A 21796-nucleotide genomic window follows, 5' to 3' on the forward strand; every position below is an offset into this window, starting at 1 on the left:
TCTTCTAGAAATTAACCCCTCATCAGCTGAGCTCCTCAACAGGTGGGCTCCCTGGATAAGTCTTATGTTATGAGTTTTATGTGTCTAAGAAATTTGCATGCCTTTTTCTTTAATTTTTAAAGGCTGAGGGGTCATTTTCCAGCATTTTCCCCTGGACCTAAGTGTAGGCCAACCTTGTGGCTTACTTGGCCCTGATCCTCACCTTCAGGGTAACCCTTCCTTCTCCCTGGTAGCCTCAGGCCAGGGCGTGGCTCTCCTGCTTCCTTTCCATTGACACTGAAGGTGGATCTTCCATGGATTTTGGATCCACACCATGTGGCTGTTCTGAGGTTTCTGGGTTTGTTCTGGGAGAACAGAGATTGGTTGTGCCTCATAGTGCCTCAATTTACAGGTATAAATCAGGGGACAGGCAAGAGACTGACATACTCTCTGCAGGCAGTTAGCAAAGTAAGATAAGGTAAAGTAGCCAGGGAATTCAAGACAGAACTCTTAGCCTTTTTTGTCCTTGTGGTCTCCATCTTTGATAGTTTTAGACGCAATCACTGTTTAACTAACCAATCAGTATTGTGGCCTCAATTTTGTGCATTAGTTTCTTGATCAAAATGTGAATTAAATGAGAACAAGTTAAGACTTTTTTTTGCTTGTTGGTATTCTCTTCTTTTTTCAAAAAAGAGATCTATTTTAAGGTGGCTAATTTATCCATGTAGAACTCCAAATGAAAATGGCAATGGAAAACTTCACTTTGATACTGGGATAAGGCCATCTGTTTGAATGTTTGCCTTTGTGAATCAAAGCAAGCAGTTGATTGCATTTGATTGACTGGACTATTTTTTTTCTAACTACTTGTGCTCTAGAAACACAGCCTAAGGCCTTTGGCAGAGGATGGAGCCTGTGTGTGCATATGTGTGCACGTGTGTGCATGTGTGTGTAGAGAGTGGCATGTGAAGAAGCACTGGTGAAACAGAGAATAAAAAAGCAGAAGTGCCTGAGTACCTGCTCTGTGCCAAGTGCTTTCTTGCATTTAGCCCTTGTAACAAACCAAGGAGACAGATATTATTAGCATTGCATATGAGGAAACTGAGGTTAAGGAAGGCAAAATAGTTTGTTGAAGCTCCAGTACCAAGTAAGAGGAAGAACTGTGGCTCCAAATCAGTCTGTCTGACTCAGAAGGTTGAGCTCTTTTCATTTTGAGGAGGGAGGTTGGAGAGAGAGAGGAAGAGAGCCAGAGGAGGTAGGAATATGGAGAGAAAAAGAATACCCCAGGCACAGGGTCTAAAAAATCAATACATAATGAAGCCTGAGCCATGGTGCTAACTCTGCCCCTGACTGTACATCTGACTTGCAGACACTTTGTAAGTTGGCTCTCTCCTCCTCCCCACACCCCGTCCTTCCCATCCTCCCTTTCTCATTTTGCCTGGTGGAGGCCTGACCTGTCATGATGCTGCTGGAGTCCGGGTCTCCTCCATCTGTAACTGGGCTCTCACGGTGATGGTGGGGAGGCCAGGACCCTACTTAGGGGCCACTGCCCGGGCAGGAGGAAACTCCCTCAGCCTCTGTCCTGAGCTGGGTCACCTGTGGAAGGGTGCCCAGGGCCCAAAGGTGAAGGAGGGCTGGCGCGGCTTCTTTGCCCAGGGCTGACCACTCCCAGCATCTCAGGCCAGCAGCCACTCAGCACCATCTGCCTCATTTCCTGTGCTTCCTCCTAGTGAGTGGCAGCTTGGACTCTTGGCTGCAGGCAGTTCTCCTGAACCGGTCACCAGGGCTCAGGATGAGCTATCCAGATGCATCTGTGACAATGTGGCTTTCATCTTCATCACAGTTGACCCCGTGGGAGGAAAGCCCCCTTTCTCCCACTTCAGCCCACATCTCTCTTCCCAGAGCAGCAAACTGCCACCCAGGAGGGACTGCCGCTTCCCTGGTCGTGGGAACCTCTGCAGAACCTCCTCTCCTGAGCACTCCAGAGCGAAGAGCCAAGCCAGGGTAAGCCTGTGCATATAAGGCCTCAATTTTAGATTAGATTCCCAAATTTAATTTCCTATTCCTTAATTTAATTCTGCATTTTAGTTTTGTTTTTATTATTTACATGGGTTCCCTTTAATGATTCCAAATTGCTGCTGCCCTCTAGCAGAATTTTGTCTTATGTTAACTTCTTGAAAACTGATCAGCATTGGAGTTTATTCCACACTGGGTTTAGTTATTTTCTGAAACGAAGCACAATTAAATTAGAATAATGAACATGCTCTTTAGAGGATTAATTCATAATAAGCAGGCCATGTGCTACAGCTCACAGAAGAAAGGGCACAAGGATCGAAAGCTGTTTTTTTCTGCCTAAATATGAAAAGTACATTCTGCAGAGCAGAACAAATCAGCTAATGACATCCAGAGCGCTGGCCAGCCCCAGAGCAGCATGGAGCTGGCATCTTGAGTTAGCGCAATCCCCACCGATGCTGCTGCCTACCTTTCCTCCCCGAGAAGGCTGGCAGCGGGCAATTTGCCTGGCTCTTCTCTCCTCAGCACAGCTGATAGAAGCCACTGTGGACCTCCTAAATTCTACCCCCAGGAAGCCCCAAACTCCACAGCCTGTGGCTTCACAAGCTTCATCCTCAGAGCTTCCTGCAGCCCATTCACTCATTCATTCTTTCATCCAAGGAATGTTTTACTAGCTCCTGCTATATACCAGGCATCCATGGGATGGCCCACCCTCGGGATACATCAGTGAAGAAAACATACAAAGACCCCTACCCTTTTGGAAGTTATACTTGAGCAGGCAGAGACAGACAATAAATGGTAAAAATAATAAGTAAATTATGTATTATGTTAGAAGGTGATGAGTGCTAAAGAGGAAGGGGGGTTGAGAGTGGTGTGTGTGTGTGTGTGTGCGCGCGCGTGCCTGTGTGCTTTGCAGTTTTAAATAGGATGGGTCATGGTAGGCTTATGGGGAAGGTTTCAATTGAGCAAAGACTTGAAGGAAATGAGAAAGTGAGTCACTTTCAAGCAAGTCACCCAGGTCAAGCCTGTTCCAGAAGAAACAACTATAGCAAAAGCCCTAAGGTAGGAGTGTGGCTGGTGAGTTCGGGAAGGATGGGGCCAGTGGGGGCTGAATGGAGGGAGTGAGTGGGAGATGAGGGGGACCCCATCAAGTGGGGCCTTGGCTTTTTCTCCGAGAGAACTGAAAGTCAGGGCAGGGTTTTGAGCACAGGCAGGACGTGGTCTTTTACTAAAGGATCTCTGGCTGCTGGCTGAGAACAGACTTTACAGGGTCAGGTAGATGGAAGGATGGAAGATGGGAGACCTGTCAGAAGGCTCACAGCTTAGGCCTCTGAAACTCCAGCCCCAGGTTTTCCCATACCATGTTCTCTGGGCCTGCCAAAGTGCTGAGCTCAGGCCTCAGAACCAGGCACAGAGGCTTAGAGTCTCCTGCAGTCCCCTTTCTCCCAGAAGGACCAGTATATATATTTTTTATTTTTTTTATTTTTTAAACAGCCAGAGCTCACACATGGTGAGGATGTCCAGACCATTATTCCTCGACTGGCCCTGGAGACCCCTCTGCAGCCCCTCCCAATCTCTCCCACTGACCTACGGACCAGAAGGCTGGATTTTGCAATGGAAGGGAACTTGCAGGCAGCAGACAGCTCTGCACTGTCCCTTTGATTTTCCTCAGGCACCTCTGAGAGGGAGACACACTCTCAGCCAAGTACCCAACAAGGGACATGAGAAGGCTTCTGCTGTGCAGCTGCCAGAGAAACAGGGGACAGATCAAAGCAGGAGAGGACCAACATCTGCGGTAACCAAAGCAAGGACAAGGTACAAACACATTGAATGAATAAATAAGCAGATGAATGATTGATGGGTGGGGGGAATGAATGATTAATGCATAAATGAATGATTGATGAATAAACAAATGTATAGCCTGGAGCTGGCTCCTGCTCCCTGCTCTTTGGGTATCTTCTCTCCTGGGAACCGAAGATTAAAGATGCTCCCGTGACCTTCACCTCTGGAATTCCCTGCTGGAGTTGGGATTACACCTGCTTCTGAGCCCAGAGGTTGGGGAGGCTTTGGCTTAGGATCAGTGGCCCAAGGCTGCAGAGATGTGCTGGCGGAAGGAGGCTGGAAGCAATTGGGGCTGGTCTGGAAGACCCCTGGGCAGCTTGTAGGTTCTGAGTGCGGAGAGCTCCAAGGATCTGAGAGGAGAGAAGGGTGTGTTGGGAAGAGGGGAAAAGGAGTGGTTTAGTTTTTCCTCCCTGTTTCCACACTGGACATTCTGCAGATGCTGGGCCTTGGGTTGGTCTCATTCTAGGGCCTGTAAAGATACAGAAGTCTGTCTCAATGGAGCATTTGACTGTATTATCCCAAAAGGCAGGAAGATTTCGGTAATCAAAATTGTCAGAAGCTTCCCCAAAAGGGGCAGGCTGGTGAAGACTTCAGCTCAGGCCCAGGCACTGGCACCACCCAGACGCTTGATGTGCCCCCACTTCCAGAAGTTTGTCTTACAGTATGGCCAGATCCCCGTGCCTCTGGGGGAGAAGTACCCTACTGGGGGAGGGTTTGAGGAAGCAATGTTTAAAGACCCTGGGTCACATGGCTTCACTTCATTTTGGAGAAGCATCTTACCTGGGAATTCCCATAGAATCTAGTTTGGGGCCAAAAGACTGCTCCTAAAGAGTGCATGTATGCAGTCCACTTTATGTTCTAGACTTTGATAATCATAATCAAAATGGCTTCCATTTATTGAGTGCTTACCAAGTGTTCGATGTTGGGTTAAGAGTTTTGGCTGGGCAAAGTGGCTCATGCCTGTAATCCCAGCACTTTGGGAGGCAGAGGTGGGCAGATCACCTGAGGTCAGGAGTTCAAGACCAACCTGGCCAACATGGTGAAACCCCCGTCTCTGCTAAAAATACCAAAATTAGCCATACCTGCTGGTGGGCACCCGTAATCCCAGCTACTCAAGAGGCTAAGGTGGGAGAATCGCTTGAACTTCGGAGGCAGAGGTTTCAGCGAGCCAAGATCATGCCACTGCACTCCAGCCTGGTGACAGAGCAAGATGGATAAAAAGAGTTTTGCATTCTGACCGGCATGGTGGCTCACGCCTGTATTCTCAGTACTTTGGGAGGCCAAGACAGGCAGATCACCTGATGTCAGAAGTTCGAGATCAGCCTGGCCAACATAGTGAAACCCGTCTCTACTAAAAATACAAAAATTAGCCGGGCATCGTGGCAGGCACCTATAATCCTAGCTACTTGGGAAGCTGAAGCAGGAGAATCACTTGAACTCAGGAGGCAGAGGTTGCAGTGAGCCGAGATCGCGCCACTGCACTCCAGCCTCGGTGACAGAGCGAGACTCTGTCCAAAAAAAAAAAAAAAAAAAGTTTTGTATTTGCATATCATTCAATTGTCTTATGAACCCTGGGATGTCCCTCATTTTACAGATGAAACTGAGGCACAGAAAGGCTAAGTGACTTGCTTAGCCTTAGCATCATCCAAATGGATGATGGCCATTTGGAGTTGAAAACTGAAGGGACTTTTCCTGAGGTCCTACTCTAGCAACTGTGCTGAGCTTTCGCTCCTCTAGCACAGAGATTCTTAACGCTTTGGGGGCTGCAGACCCCTTCAAGCAAGTGATAAGAGGGTCCAGCCTCTTCCTCGAAAATGTACATTTTACATTTTGCACAAGTGCATTTTCCAGGCAATTTTGGGGGTCCACACAGGCATCCTGACCTCTGTTTTAGGTATTCACTTTCTGCAGTGACTGTTTTCCTTTCTCATAACCCCGAGGGCACAAGGCAACCCTCAGGGCCCCCAAAATCACCTCAGTAGGGAATGGAATCAGACAGGACAGGTTAATCAATGAAAGCTCACCTCATGCTCCTTCCATAATTGCATTCCTGCCTTTTCATCCTAACAGACAGCACTTAGGTTAATTACATTCCAATAAGGCTCCCAGGTCTGGGGCCTCTGGAGCCTGCCCTGGAACCTGTTGACATGCCATCTGCTTCCAGAGGGATTCTGGAGACCAAGGCAGCCTTTTAAAATTCTTCTCAGTTTTTTTTGCTATAAGAGAGACAAAGGACCCTGTAACAGATCTCATCCAAAATCCTACTTTCTTAACCCACCCACATCAGCCCTGAAGCTATGGAGGATTCTTTGGTCCCAGGATGTCTTTCTGAAGTCAAAACAGTAGCACCTGTTATTCCAAGTCCACGACCTTTGGAAATACCTGGCTTGGAGCGAGGTGGCCACAAATTGACAGTGCCAGCTGGGCAGAACCAGCTCAGGGCTGGAGAATTGAAAGGCTTAGGAGCTCCCTCAGGGGCTGGGTATTGTGCTGCCAGCTTCAGTCATTTATTCATAAGATTTATTGGAACCTCCCAAAAGGGTATCTACTCTTTGCAAAGAAAACCCATAATGCAAGGAAATATAAGATATACATTATAATATATATTAGGATTATATTATATTATATATTCCTAATATATGGGAATAATATATATTCCCATATATTATTATGTATAATATATTCAAAATATATATTCCATATAATTGATATATTGCACAGATATATATGTAATATTCCAGAAATATAACTTCCTCTAATGCAGGTCCATGCATTCTCCAGGCACAGTGAAGTTCACACAATTAACAGAAAAAGTGCAGGGTTCATGGTGATTTGAGTTTCACTGTTTCCCAAATAGAGATGGCTCCACTGCTTGCCCCCACCAAAGGAATGAGGTATAAAATGGAGAGGTCTGGTGTTTGTTATATGACTTACAGATGCCCCCTCCCCCACCACGGCCCTGGACACTTCTTTCCTGCAAAGAAAAGTTTCCTCTGGGACTCTTTATTCCCCTGGGTTTGAACCCCAAGAAGCCTTCCACAAGCCCAGCTCCCTTGGCCTGCATCCACAGGGCTGAGGGCCTGATTTTCTCATCCCTGCTGAGACCCCTGCTCAGAGGAAATGGCTTGTTTTGAGATGGAAACTTTCTTGCTGCATGAGGAAGAAGAGATGGAGTTTGGCCTACGATGCCATGAGTATTCTTGGGTGGTTAATCCCTGCTCCAACATTGTAATCCTTGTGGGTGATCTGTGGTTTAGCAGAAAGAGCATCGATTTTCAGGAAGGCAGGCCAGTGTTTGAATCCTCGCTCTGCCAGTCATGAGTTGTGTGCCACTGGGAAAGTCACTTCACCTCCTTGCATCACAGTTTTTTTCTCCTGTGTGTGGAGTGGGGAGGGAGGGAGATTTACTTTACAAGTTTCATATTGAAGAGAGAAGCATGCCATGGTGTCTGGCATTCTATAAGTGATTTTCTTTCTTTCTTTTCCTGAATGAAGGCACAAACTTCTAAAACACTTTGCAGATGTCAGAAGGTACTATTAGGTTTTTCTTTATCAGTGCACTTCAGCCTCGTCACCCTCCCACCCCATTCCAGTCTTCCTTCTCTTAACCTCTCCCCCTACCTACAGCAGGTAGTCTGAACTCCAAATCATAGCTCCAGGCTTTTCCCTGCAAATCTCACTAACAGGTTTAGCATCCCTCCTAGGCTTCATAGCAGCCGCCAGTGCAGCCTCAGAAATGGAGATGCCCACAGACAGGTCAATTTCTCCATCCCTGTCTCTTCTGGTTTAACAGCAGGGTCCTAACATCCAAGCCTGTTAGGGCTTCTTCACACTTACTATGGAGAGGGAGACTGCAGACTTTTCATGGCATGGGGTGGGTTATAAATGGGCATCAGCTTCCTGGGGCTGAGCAGGAATCAGTGGGTGGGAGTGTGATGCTGACTCCCCTCACTTCATTTGACCATGGCCATTGTGGGAATCACCACCATCATGCTCACCCTTGCTGCTAGCATCTAGCATCCAAGTCAGAGCTGTCTGAGCCTCAGGGAGCTAACCCCTAAGACACAGCAACCAAACCCTAAAGAGGACCCCAGACCCACCTTTTTTGGGTAGATTTTGCACACTTACAGGTGGGGTGTTTTAAATGGAATCTTGAAGGTGAGAGTGGGGCTGAGGCAGGGGGTTGGGGTGGTAAGGGGATAAGAGGAGGAGAGAAGGGGTCAAATAGGCCAGAGGAGATTAGGGATTTAATTAAACTGCCTGTTTGAGTAAGGGCTTTTAGGTGCAAAGCTGCTTTGCATGATAATGGCAGTTTATCTGAATTCCATTCTACTGAAGGAAGCTTCTTTTACACTTAATTACTGTGGCTCTTAAGCCTGGCTTTTCCTTAATGCCCCTCCCCAGGGTAAGGAGGGAAGCTTACCTCTTAGCTTCAGTCATGCTGGCCACTGTCACGGACAGACCCCTCGTCATCTATGCCTATAAGAGGCCTGTCTGTGAAGCAGGCAATATCTAAGTGACTGGATGGCCTTTAGGATCACCCAGCAAAATCAGGTCTGGCTTAAGGGGGTGACCCCTGAAGTCCTTTGATAGGGTTCCCCAGCCAGCAGGGGCAGCTGAGAATGGCTCTGGACTTAGGCTACTGAGACTTTTCCTGGGGTCTTCACTCCCAGAAACCCCAAACACCAAACAGGACCAACATTCCCCTGGTAGGTTCCTGCTGCTTGCTGAACAGCAGCTCTGGACAAGCACGGATGTGGTCGTTTAAGTGAGCTTGGTAGGGTCTGGACCAGAGGGACTGGCTGACTTCTCTGGGCAGCTTGCATCTTTGGTGGTGGAAGTGACTGCTTTTCAGGCAGAAGGACAGCGTTCAGTGTGCATCAGGACAAAAGGAGGAGTAGATGGAAAGCCTGGTAGGGGGAGCAGAGAGCCCTGATACAGAGAGGGGAAAGCCACGGGAGATGGAGACTCCAGCACACGAGCAGGGTAGGAAAGAGTTAAAGGGTTTGGGAACTCCTGTTTCCAATCACTTGTCAGCCAGCTTTGCTCTCAGCCTTATCAGCAGGGATAGGGCCACGCTGGGAGAGGCTCTGAGCGCTCTCGTTTCCAAGCTCTTCCCAGACTCCCAAGCTCTCAGTGTTCTCATTACCTTCTAAGGGCTCCTGGCTCAGTCTGGGGTGAGGGCCACGGGGAGGGGGCTGGAAACCCAAACACATTTAATGTAGTAGAGTGTGAGTTACTAAATACAGCCCGGGGTTGGTGGTGAGGCTGTCGAATCTCAGTAGTAAACCCTCAGAATCCAACTGTCCCTCGTCCTCTCCCCTAGTGCAGGTTGTGTCTTTGCTTTCATTCAACTAGAGCTAAAACTCTTTAATGTTCTTCCCTTTTACAGTTACCCTGAGTCAGAAACCTTCATTGTGTATTTGTGCAGTTACTTTTGGAACTCAAGTAAAGGAGTTTACATGTCAGGTAAAGATGTCTTGGTAAGACTTGACCCATGTTAGCCTTTTGGGAGACATAGTTTTAGTTCTGCCATCTCATGCGGTTGCTACCTACCCCTTTCAACCATTAGGTAATTTAGTACACCTGCTTTCTATATCTTCATTCAAGTTATGGGTTTAAACGATGTTGCCTGGGAGAGGGCTGAGGGCAGAACTATTGGTCATGCCAATATAGATTGTCCTCTAGACCTTGACATCAACCCATGTTTAATATTTTTGGGGTGTGGATACTGTTATTAAACCAACTACTAATTCCTTATATTGTGCGTCTCTAATTTATAATCCACCAAGGATCCAGAAGGCTGCTATGAGAAAAGGTATTAGTTGGTGCAAAAGTAATTGTTTATTTTCAATGAAAATAATGGCAAAAACCGCAATTACTTTTACACTAACCTAATAAAAGTTAAAAGCACCTTTCTATAATCCAATACACTTGGTCCCATGAATCTCCCTAATTTGCCATTCTTGTGACTCTGCTAAAGAAGAAAGTAAAGTTTACATGGTATTTTGCAGTAGATAAGAGATGTGAATTCAAGTATAAGCATCATAACCACATTTTTGTAAGGAGCAAGAGTTGCCTGCCAAGAAGAACAGTGGTATGCATGATGGGGATGCCAGAAAGCTGGGTCTTTAAAAGAGAACTGACCGGCCAGGCGCAGTGGCTCATCCCTGTAATCCCAGCACTTTGGGAGGCCAAGGTGGGCGGATCACAAGGTCAAGAGATCGAGACCATCCTGGCCAACATGGTGAAACCCCATCTCTACTAAAAATACAAAAATTAGCTGGGTGTGGTGGGCACGTGCCTGTAGTTCCAGCTACTTGGGAGGCTGAGACAAGAGAATCGCTTGAACCCAGGAGGCAGAGGTTGCAGTGAGCCGAGATCACACCACTGTCCTCCAGCCTGGTGACAGAGTGAGACTCCGTCTCAAAAAAAAAAAAAAAAAAAAAAAAAAAAAGAAAAAAAAAAAAAGAAAAAAAAAAGAAAAAAAGAACTGACCTAGGAAAGAAATGGGGAACGAATGGGGATTTAAGTTAATCAAGAGAAGAGATTGGGACAGTAGTTTGTAGGAAAGGTGCTAACTATTTGGCGGGCACAGGGTTCTGTCCTGTGACTGCAAGAATAAACCTTGGGCAAGAACCAAGAGTATCCCCTTATGTACAAGCCACAAGGCCTCAGCTCTTCCAGGTCTGGAAACTCCAGAAGTTCTGAACACAGGCTGTTTGGTGCCTCCGTGCCCCTGCTCATGTTGCTCCATCTGGAATCCTTTTCCTTGCTGCCCACCTGGTGAACATCTGCTCATCCTTCCTTTTCATTGCAAGTCTCATATCCTCTAACAAGTCTTCCCTGTCTCCTCCTCCCCTCCAGTTCCAGACTTCCCAGGTACAGCTCACTACTCCCACTGTGACCTTTTTTTCCCTGTACAGACTTCTGCATTTGCACCAAAATCATTTTATTACATAGAGGTTAAGGTCACAGAGCTTGAAGTTCAGAAGACTTAGCTATTTAGCTGTGACTTTGCCTCTTACTATAACCTTTCTAAATCTCAGTGTCCTCATTTGTAAAGTTGGGATAATAATAAATACCCACTAGGACTGGCATGAAGAGTCAATAGAAAATGAATGCAAAGCACTGTATTAGTTATCTATTGCTGCATGGCAAATTACCCTCAAATCTAGTGGCTTAAACCAACAATAAACACTGTTTCCTGTCTGTGGGTCAGGAATTTGGGAGCCGCTTAGCTGGGTGGTTCTGCCTTGAGGTTTCTCATGAGGATGCAGTTGCAATGTTAGATGGGACTACAGTCATCTGAAGGCTTGTCTGTGGCTGGAGGCACTGTTTCCAAGATGACTCAGTGATATGGCTATGGGCAGAAGGTTTCAATTCCTCGCTGGCTATTGGTGGGCAGCCTCAGTTCCTCTCCATGTGGACCTTCCCACAGGATAGGGCTTCCTAAGTGTCTTTATCACATAGCATCTGGAGTCCCCTAGAGTGAATGATCCAAGAGAGAGCAAGGTGGAAGCTGCATTATCATTTATGTCCTGGCCTCAGAGGTCATGTACTGTTATTTCCATAGATCCTATTATTTATACCAGCCCTAGTCAATGTGGAAGGGTGCTACACAAGCATGTGAATTTCAGGAGAAGATCATTATGGCCTATTTTAGAGGCTGTCTACTACAACTACTTAGCTCAATGTTTATCAAAAGCATATCATATGCAGGGTGCAGTGGTGTGTGCCTGTAGTCCCAGCTACCCAAGAGGCTGACGCAGGAGTGTTGCTTGAGCCAAGCAGTTTGAGGCTATAGTGAGCTATGATCATGGTCATTGCTCTCCAGCTTGGGTAACATAGTGAGATGTTGTCACTAAAAGAAAAAGCATTTCATAAGGGCTTAATAAACAGTAGCTGCTATTATTAATCCATACATTTGTATTCCCTGCTAGAAAATAAACCCTTTGAGGGCATAGATCATGTCTTGGGCCTGTTTGTACCTCAAATCTCTAGAGTAGTGTCAAGCATACTGGTAGTTTTATACTAAATGCTGATGGAGAATATATGAATGAAGGCTTAGAGAGGCTAGTCTCGTGGCAGGCTCAGAGTGAATGGGGAGAGAATTCACACCCAGATGTTAAATAGGATTCTGTAATTCAGGTGCATATCTGGAATTACCAAAGTGTGTAGAATCAGGATCTGAGAGTTCCTCATATTTTCATGCTTGAGTACCAAGGGTGTTTGATACCAAAACAGTAGGCAGGGCAAGGGTAGCTCTTATGACTCTCTTTGGAAAACAAGCCGTGAGCAGAAATTTGGCAGGGAGCAATGGTCCCATGATCTAAAGAGTGACCCCATGGATGTTTAATTCTCTGGGCCAAGGCAGACTTGGGAAGCTCTTGATATTTTTGTCATACTCAAACTCTTATCTTGATGTCACCTCTGTCCTTCTACCGGGCAGAACAATTTCCCTTTCTAAGAGACTCTGATGTACATTTCTTAGAGTTAATTAAGAAGTGAACAGAGAGTTTCACGTCAGAGGCCCGCCCGGCTACTGCCGCCCTTTATGCAGGAGAGGGTCTGAGTCTGTGAGGTAACTGATACTCTAGTTGAGATTGAGTTTCCAGACGTCTAGCTCACATTGGAAGCCTTGCCCTGCTCCTGGGCTCAAAAGTTCACTGATTGTCCTTTTTCCACAGACAGAGCCCTCTGTCCTTACCAATGCTGTGCTTTTTTTGCCCCAGTTTCCAACAAGAAGCCACTCCTATGAGGCTGCAGCTCCAGGAGCCTCAGAGACAAAGACCAGTGGAAGAGCAGGTGTCTTCTCAGAGATTTTCCCATGTAGATCACATTCCCACTTGCCGGAGGTTCCATTTTTTCCCAGTTCCTTGAAATCCCAAACAAGTGACTTTACTTGTCTTTTTCTCCCTTTCTTAAAGCTAAGACAATGCAGGGGAAAATCTTTTTCTATCAGGGTGGAAGGAGCTTTGCACTGAATAATATTTTGCCTGTGGATAATAAAAAAGACATGCATATCTACAATGTGCATGTCTCATGCACATTGTAGATGGGACAGAACCATAGGAGACATATGATATTTGAATTGCCTCTAAACCAAACAAGAAGCAGGCATGGTGGTCTGCACCTGCAATCCCAACTGCTTGAATGGCTGAGGTGGGAGGATCGCTTGACCTCAGGATTCAAGGCTGCAGTGAGCTATGATTGCGCCACTGTACTCCAGTCTGGGTGACAGAGTGAGACCCCATCTTGAAAAAATGAAAGGAGAAATAAACCAAACCAGGTCACCACAAGGAAATGTGAAAGGAAATTTAAAATGCTTATTGATTGAAATAAAAAAAATACGACAACTGAGTCTGAAGGAAACAGTGATATGTCAGGGATCGTAGTAATTCAAGGCAACTGGACTCTGGAATGACCCTCATCTTGAAAGAGCTTTTTAAATTGTGTTTATTTCACTTTCCATTAGGATTTAACCAGAAAGAGAACATTTGTAATAAAGGCAGCATTGGGAAATGTGGCCAGTGGGGAGTTGGGGGCTTGTGTGTATGAGGAATTCTTTGGGGCATAGGACTAAGGCAATAGAGCTGGACCAATACAACTCTCTTGTTTTTCAAATTCCACCTCTATTAGCTATGGAAAGAATTGTGTCATTCTTGGTAGAAAAGCTAGCCAAAGTGTTCCCCTGGAGATGAAAACACAGAATAAGAATTTTAAGAAACCATTTTTTGGGGGAGTCAAAAGAATGTTAATGAGACAATTGATTAAGTTATACAAAGAAGTTAAAAATAAAATAAATACTATGTCCAGTTGAAATATTTCACATGCTCCCCTAAAAACCCAGCCCAAAACATAACATTGAGCTTTCAGAGGGGAAGCAGGGAGTGGGACACAGAAAGAAACCAATAAGGGAACAGCATGGAAACCACACTGAGGAAACAGAACTTTTAACCAATGATTATTAGAAAAACAACAGCAATCATTGATTAAACAAATTATGGTTCTAGGAAAAGGGGCACAAAACAGTCAGCCTTGGGAAGACTGCCATGTTGGGTAAGCTCTGAGTTTTAGGCATGACAGCTCTCATTTCCTGTGCAATTAAGAACATTGTTCTTTGGGTCATCTCAGTCAGTTGACAATCACTTTTTGAGCGCACACTATATGCCAAGCTCTGTGTTAGATGTTGCGGCTATAACACCTACGTATCTTTATAGAGACGTAAAGCATGCTCCCTGCCTTACACAAATGCCCATGGTATGGTGAATGTGATAAGGCATAATAATAGCTAAAATTTACTGAGCACTCCCTATGTTTTAAACACTTTACAAGCACTATAATCCACTATGAGAACAGAACTATATGGTTTTGGTCACATTTGTATCTCCATTGCTTGGCACATAGGTATTCAATAAATATATTTTTAAAATCCTTACAGCAACTCTATGAGTAGGTATCATTATTACTCCCATTTTACAGATGAGAAGACTGAGGTGCAAAGAGATTAAGCACTTGTTTGGTGTCATAGTTAGGAAGCCATGGGACAAGGATTTGAACCCAGGAAACACTGCAAAACACTACACAATGCTGCCCCTTGATAAGTACATGAGTAATCAAAATGCAAGACAGAAGGTAGAAAGCACTCCAAGGGAGATTCAAACAAACTGCCTTAGAAGTTCTAGACTCTGGCAAGGAAAGGGGACAGTGAGAAGGGGAGGATCCTTGGAAGAGATGGCATTTGAGTTGGGTCTTAAAATGTGGGTGAGATTTTCTCAAGGGGGTACAAGGGGAAGCATCTTTAAGATGAAGGAAAGTCAGGAACCAGCACTCAGAACTGGATAAGTGAAAGGTATATTTGAAGACTTTTATACTTCCAGTTTGCTGGGGAAGCAGCCCTCCTCCATGGCAGCAGCAGGAGATTATCTGGAGTGGGCCGGAAGTGGTAAGGAGCAGGGCTTCTTGTGCTGTCACCGCACAAGGGTTGCCTGGTGATTCAGCAGGTCCATGGCGTGGACCCTGGTGATGCCAAGGCAGCTGGTCTTGGACCACACTTGGAGCAGCTGGGTTCTAGAGGGCTTTGCTTTTCTGGCTCAAGGGTGTAGACTTTATTTGGTAAGCATAGGGCTGCACAGATGGATTTTAAAGCAGGAAAATAAGGCTTTAGAAAGATGGCTTGGTGGTAGTGGTATAAGATGCCCTGGAGAAAGTTGGGCTTTGGTTTCTTTTTTTTTTTTTTTTGAGACGGAGTCTCGCTCTGTTGCCCAGGCTGGAGTGCAGTGGCGTGATCTCGGCTCACTACAAGCTCTGCCTACCAGGTTCACGCCATTCTCTTGCCTCAGCCTCCCGAGTAGCTGGGACTACAGGCTCCTGCCACTGTCACTGGCTAATCTTTTGTATTTTTAGTAGAGACGGGGTTTCACCATGGACTTGATCTCCTGACCTCGTGATCTGCCCGCCTCGGCCTCCCAAAGTGCTGGGATTACAGGCGTGAGCCACCGCACCGGGCCGGTTTCTTTAGCTCCTAACTTACAACTCTCAAAGCTCAGAATACTGATTCAGTCAGGGTCCACACAGGAAAACAGAAACCAAAGAGATGATTAACAGAGATCATTTAGCCCTTGAATTTGGATTGTCATTTATTCACCAGAGCTGCCTAGAAACTGTTCTTTCTCTCTCCTCCAAGACCAGCCAGAAGCAAAATTTGTCCTTAGTCTCTAGTGGTTAGAAAAAGAGAGGACATATTGCCTTGACTTTGGGCTATCCTGATGGGTCTGTTCAGGTTCAAACTGGCCCATCACCCAGCTCACTCTGGATCACTTTTTCACGATTGGCAGATCTGCTTGGGGAATGAAAAATGCTGCTAATATCAGCCTGAAAAAAGTATCATCAGGAAATTAAATCTGTGGCTTAAAAGTCCCACACTGCTTTCTGGCTCTGGTCTGTCTCCCAACTGGGATCTCTCCCTTGGCCCAGAGGCCTCCTTCCGGCCTCCTCCCCCTCCTCTGGTTCTCCCACCCGCTGTCTTCCCTCCCACAGCCTCCCCTCCTCCCCCTCTTCTCTTTCTTATCCTATAGGACCTCCGGCCTGCCTTTTTTCTTCTCTCTGGGCTCCTCCCTGGTGACTTCAAGCTTCCCTTCCTGTCTCCAGGCTTCTAGCTTTTCCCCAGCTCCACGGAAGCATCTGTCTGTCTCTCTTTCACTTCCCATCAGGGAGTCCTAAATGCTGAATAGGCCCTTCAGACCAGGCCCTGAAGGGGACTTGGCTGGGGCAGTGGGGGGGTGGGGGGTGCTGGGGACCTGCTGAGGCCATACAGAAGCCCATTGATAGGCAGCTCTTCCACACAGACAACCCAGTCCAGTCTCCATGGCTCCAGCAGAGAGAGGCGTCCCTTGAGGTGGTGGCCAACATCCCGGCCACCATGAATGACCTCAGTGTCTTCAGTGGGCAGGGGGACCTTCATTCTGTAGCCTCCAAATCCTTCAGGCCAATCAGTTCCACCATGGGTGTTAATATATTCATCTTGAAAATAATTTGTCAGTACATCTCCATCAGTGGTGCTGATTTCATTAATTGGAAGAATTAGCTCTTTGTGGCCAATAGAAGTATATGGAGCCAAACACACGGAATACTTTTCCCCAGTGACCCAGAGACCCTTGGACGAACTCCTGGGTGCCATGAAAATGGATCGTTTTGCAGAAAGAATACCATTGGATGTTTATTTAACATCAGTCTCCATCCCCCCAAAAAGACCTTCAAAATGCTCTCACATCTGGCTGCTTTTCTTCTCTCACTTTTTTGTGCAGAGCCAGGGCAGGGAGGAAACTTCATCAGTCTGAAAACATCCAGCAGCAAAGTGTAAATTAAATGTGCAGAGAGGCCAGGGGAAGGGGAGTCTTACATTCTGGGGGTGGAGTAAGACTATGTCCTCACCCCCACTCCATACTGGCAGAGCTGGTTTTTTACCCTGTGTCTCCCATTAGGAGCTGTGTGACCTTGGGCCAGACACTTAACCCTTCTGAGCCTCAGTTTCCTTCTGGTAAAATAGGGAAATAAGCACATACAGGGCTGTTGGAGGGCAAAAGGGAATAATGTATGTAGACTGTATGGCACATAGACACTTGATTGATGGTAGCTACTATTGTGGTTGCTGGGATCAAAACCAGAAGAGAATCCCAGCTCTTCCCATGCCTCAGAGACTCACCATTGCTGGCCCCATTCAGGGAGACAGATGGGCAAAAGTAAGTCCTATGGGAGGAGACAGATGGACAAAAAAGAGTGATCAAGGGGATCGGATGGAATGACAGGTCAATGGGGTAACAGGCAGATGGAACATCCCATGGGGAAGGCGGATTTATGACAACCCAAAAGAGACCTTGAAAGATGGTGTCCCATAGGAAGGACAGATGGATGAGGGTCCAACAGGGGAGACAGAGAGATGACAGACCAAACAGGAAGGCAGATGGATGGCAGTTTTATATGGGGGGTGGGCAACCCTGTGATTGGGGGAGAACAGATGGACAACATGCTGACGATGAAGCCCGGGCTTCCTGTTTAGTCTCTATTCCTCAGGCCTGGACATCCCTGAATTCATAAGAACTTTAGGGCTCTGTGAGGATGAGAGAGAGAGAGAGAGAGAGAGAGAGAGAGAGAGAGAACTTCACACGGCCTGAGAAGATGTGAAACATCAGGGTCAGTCTGGCCTCTGTTCCTCCCTCCTCCCACAGCCCCTCCCTGGGTGGCCCCACAGATAAAGGCTTAGCCATGATGATGATGAGGAAGAGGAGGAGGGACCAAACTGCTTTTGGAAAGAAAGGGAAAATAAAAACTAGCTAAAAGTTTTATTTATTTAAAATAAAGGCTCAGTTATGCTTGACTGTAAACACGCAGGCCCATCCCTCCCTCCCTGGCTCTTCTTGTGGCAGAGGGCTTGGACCACACAGTGAGCTGGGGGCAGGAGGCAGAGAGAAGGCCAGTGTAGGCCGGGGGAAGGGGTGGGACTAGGGTGCCCCAGGTGTGGGGAGGGGAGAGAGGCTGTGGAATTCAGTGACCTGCTGAGCACAGCTGGGTTGGGCTGGCTAGACCCTCTGGCCCTGGCTCCTGGTCCTTCAGCACACACCATCAATAGTCCATACGGCTTCAGCCCCACTTGCAGCACAACATGGGGAGGCCACAACATGGGGATGCCAGGGACATGCACACACACACACACACACGCACAGGTGTGCAGGCCTTTCTCTCAACTCTGTCTCCATCTCTTTGTCAGAGATAGCACAGTGGAGTCCTCGGGGAGGTGGGCCCAACTCCAGCTGAGTCATATCTTCTATTTGAACTAGAAATCCTACCTGCCTTTTGTCCTCTTTCTTGCAGGTTCCACCTGAATTCCTTCCATGCTTTTCAGCGACTGAACCATTTGGGTGGCCTGGAAGAGCCTGTGAGCTCCCTGGAGAAAGGAGACAGTGTGGATGGAGAAGAATCTGGAGTAGAGACGAGTCTGGGGCCCCTGCCTTTCAAGTCTTTTGTGTGAGGGCTGCGTTGGTGGCCCCACTAGCCAGGGAAGGGCTATGGTATGCGGGGTCAGGCGGGAATAGGCAGGAAATGTTTGTGATAAGAGGCTTTGCCTCTTGCAAGCTCCTCTGGTTTCCAGACCCAGCTGCAGGATAAGGGCCCAGGAGCTGAGCAGGGAGCCTCAGAGGAGGCTGCTGCAAGAGCCAGCTCTTGGGATTTCAGCAGGCAGAGTTGCAATCAGAGGCCCCTGGGGTCCCTGAAGACCATGCCTGGGGATAGAAACGACCCTGGGAACCCAGCCAGGGCTGCCTTCCTTTGGGATCAGGAATTTTCAATCATACTTCAGAGGGCCAAATCAATCCCTTAAGAAAAATAAAACAAAACAAACCCCGGCCTTGTTAATCCAAGTTGCTGAGAGGGTGGGAACTACAGACTTGACCCCCCAGGGGATTTCATGCGCTGGATTGGTCCCAGTTGGAGCCATTCATTAATGTTAACCAGTAGAAATGGAAAATGGAAGGGTGCACTGACAAAAGACCAGGGTGGAAGCTTTGAGAAGGAATCTATCCCAAAGGGATCATCTGCTGGGGATAAATAGAGTCATCGAACAGTGTGTCATGCAGGCATTTGCAAAGCTTGGTGCTCCTTAGATTTCCAGTGTCTCCTCTTTGCCCAAGGCCCAGTGACTCCACCATCTGTGGTTGACTTGGCCAGCTCACAAAGGAGCAAGATGTGCTTCACAGGAAAACCCCATGAGCGGGGATGAGGCTGCAGGCCACTTGCTATTGTACCAGCTCCCCTTCTTAAGGATTAGCGGCTTCTATCTATCCCTGGAGGCTGCACTGTAAATGCCTGTGTAATGCTAATTTGTGGTTGGCAGGAAATTGATTGGGAAGGAGCAGGACAATGGCAAGAGGAGGCTGAGCTCCCTCCTCCTCCTGGTGTAATGGTGTGCTTGCATGCTGTGTGTGTGTGTGTGTGTGTGTGTGTACGTGTGTGTCTTCTGGGAGAAATGTAGCAACAAGCCCACAGAAGAGATGATTATTCAAAGAGAGGAAGAAGATTTACTCACCGATGCCCAGAATCTGAAAGGCATGTCTGGAGTGGAGAGATGGAAGTCTATGAAGCACAAATCCAGGGAGATTTTTTGATGGGAGTAAGTGACAACCCATCACTCTTAACATATTCTATTCATTAGAACCAAGTCCCTAAGTCCAGCCCACGCTTAGAGGAAGGGATTACATGGGAGGCAAGAATCACTGAGAACCATTTCGGAAACTGCCTACACTTAGAAAAACACTTCAAGAGCTCCCGGCCAAGGGCCTGGCACGTAGCAAGTGCTCAAGGAATTGTTACTTGGACCAGTGACTCTTCTAGGATGTGAGCTAGGTTTTCCCATAGTGGCCTGGGTCTCTGCTGTCCCATCTTTATTCCTGTTGGCACTGCTGGGTTTTCAGCAAAGGCTTTTTCCTCTGACACTGGGAGGTTTGTGACTAGGCTCTCTGGGTGTGGGCCAGCAGACAGGATAGACGCTAACTTACACTCTTGCTGTCTTCCGAACAGCCTCTTCATGACCATGTGTGGTCTTACTTTGTGGTCAGTGTACAGATATTTTAATTTCCTGCTCACCTGCTCAGAGGAGGATCTGATTTCTTCTTGCATTTATTTTTCTCTCCGGCAGCCTGTGGACAGGTATTTCTGTCTGACCATCTGGTAGCCATTCACCTTTATGGTGGCTTGAGAAAGGAATCAATTTCACTTGTTTCTTTAGTAATATCTGCCTCTTTTGACAGCAAGTTACCTTTATCACCTCTTAAAATTCTTACTATGTTGGACCTTCTGTTACCTTGGGGGCTCTTTCAATCCCCTAACTTTGTGCAACTGCATCTCCCTCTTTGGTTTAGCTTCTCAGGCCTTTCTTTTTGCACCACGGTTTAATACATTCCATATATACTTCTAAGTCTGCTGGTACCTCTCCCCACCCACTGCCTGCTGAGAGTGACGGATTCTTCCTGGCTGGACCAAGTCTAAAGTAATCAGAAAACAACTGAAAGAGGAAAGCTGACCCCTGCCCTCATCCTGCCCCTCTGCAGACTTCTTGAGGCCTTTTGTCTAATTGTGGTGGGTAATGTGGGCAGGGTAAAAAATGGGGAAGATAGAGCAAATTTTCTGGGCAAGAATGAAGGGAGAGGTGAGTGGAGCGTCTTCATCTTGCTCTGGTTTTGTATCATGGGTGTCTCCAGGGCCTACTGTCTCCTCTGAGACTCCTAGAAAGTGAGGAGCCATGGATTGGTATCCTACTAACAGATGGAACATCAGAGGCCTGTGGTAAGGAGTATAATAAGCTCAGCTTGCCATGCTCTGTTTTGTTTTTGTTGGAAGAAGTGTTGAAAAAAGGAGTGGTTATACACTGGCCTATCTAGCTATAGAATACAAACACTTAGGGTGAGCAGCAGGGAATGCCTTTTCTGAAAATGATGCTGCATGGAATGGATGATTAATTCCCTGGTTAAAATGAAGCCAGACTATCTTTCAGAGTCTTAAGCCTCCTCCCAATACCCTCCACATACTAGTTTCTAATTGGTTAATGAATATGGTCACTATTTCTAGGGCCTGTTGCTCCAGTGTAGTGGTCAAGAGTGTACACTCCTATTTACAATAGCAAAGACATGGAACCAACCCAAATGCCCATCAATGATAGACTGGATGAAGAAAATATTGTACATATATACCATGGAATACTATGCAGCCCTAAGAAGGAATGAGATCGTGTCCTTTGCAGGGACATGGATGAAGCTGGAAGCCATCATCCTCAGCAAACTAACACAGGAACAGAAAACCAAATACCACATGTTCTCACTCATAAGTGGAAGCTGAACAGTGAGAACACATGGACACAGGGAGGGGAACATCACACACCAAGGCCTGTCTGGTGTGGGGAGGGGAGGGAGAGCATCAGGACAAATAGCTAATGCATGTGGGGCTTAAACCTAGATGACGGGTTGACAGGTGCAGCAATCCACTATGGCACACATATACCTATGTAACAAACCATACCTTCTGCACATGTATCCCAGAACTTAAAGTAAAATAAAAATTAAAAAAAATTACACTGGAAAAAAAAAGAGTGTGTACTCTGGTTAGATAGGGTTTGGTTTAGGTCCCAGCTCCTTCACTTACTAGCTATTCTTAGCTATGCTCTCAAAATTGTCACTTTTCTCATCTGTAAAATGGGTATATGAGGGTTTCCGTTTTCATAAGATTATTATAAGAGTTACACAAAGTAATAAATAAGAGATAATAAATAAATAAATGCATAGAGCGTCTAGTGTGTAGTAAACCCTCAAAGTCTATTATGTCTTCTTATCTCTGCCCCCTAAAACTTTCCAGCAGCCAAAGTCTCAAATTTTGGAGCTTACCATCTCTGCTGCACAACTTACTTGACAGGGACTAT

The 21796-nt window shown here is 46.6% G+C and overlaps 1 protein-coding gene across 1 annotated transcript; it reads left to right on the forward strand.

Annotated features, from left to right (window-relative positions):
* The first annotated feature begins 1705 nt into the window (after window positions 1-1705).
* Window positions 1706-21467, forward strand: LOC134807926 (putative uncharacterized protein LINC02898). The gene is made up of 4 exons (XM_063789942.1): window positions 1706-1980; window positions 3484-3804; window positions 9224-9300; window positions 18205-21467. Exons 1-4 carry the CDS (start codon window positions 1769-1771, stop codon window positions 18213-18215), a joined length of 621 nt encoding a protein of 206 aa, XP_063646012.1. The 5' UTR covers window positions 1706-1768; the 3' UTR covers window positions 18216-21467.
* The last annotated feature ends 329 nt before the right edge of the window (window positions 21468-21796 follow it).

The sequence above is a fragment of the Pan troglodytes genome, chromosome 12 (assembly GCF_028858775.2).
Source record: "Pan troglodytes isolate AG18354 chromosome 12, NHGRI_mPanTro3-v2.0_pri, whole genome shotgun sequence".
NCBI classification, from domain to species: domain Eukaryota; kingdom Metazoa; phylum Chordata; class Mammalia; order Primates; family Hominidae; genus Pan; species Pan troglodytes.

Excerpts from the sequence above, each read along its gene's own strand:
- LOC134807926 (XM_063789942.1), top strand. The coding sequence starts at position 1,769 with ATGAGCTATCCAGATGCATCTGTGACAATGTGGCTTTCATCTTCATCA. Across the intron at positions 1,981-3,483 it reads GAGCGAAGAGCCAAGCCAGG|CCAGAGCTCACACATGGTGA; the intron begins GTAAGCCTGTGC and ends TTTTTTAAACAG. Across the intron at positions 3,805-9,223 it reads GTAACCAAAGCAAGGACAAG|TTACCCTGAGTCAGAAACCT; the intron begins GTACAAACACAT and ends TCCCTTTTACAG.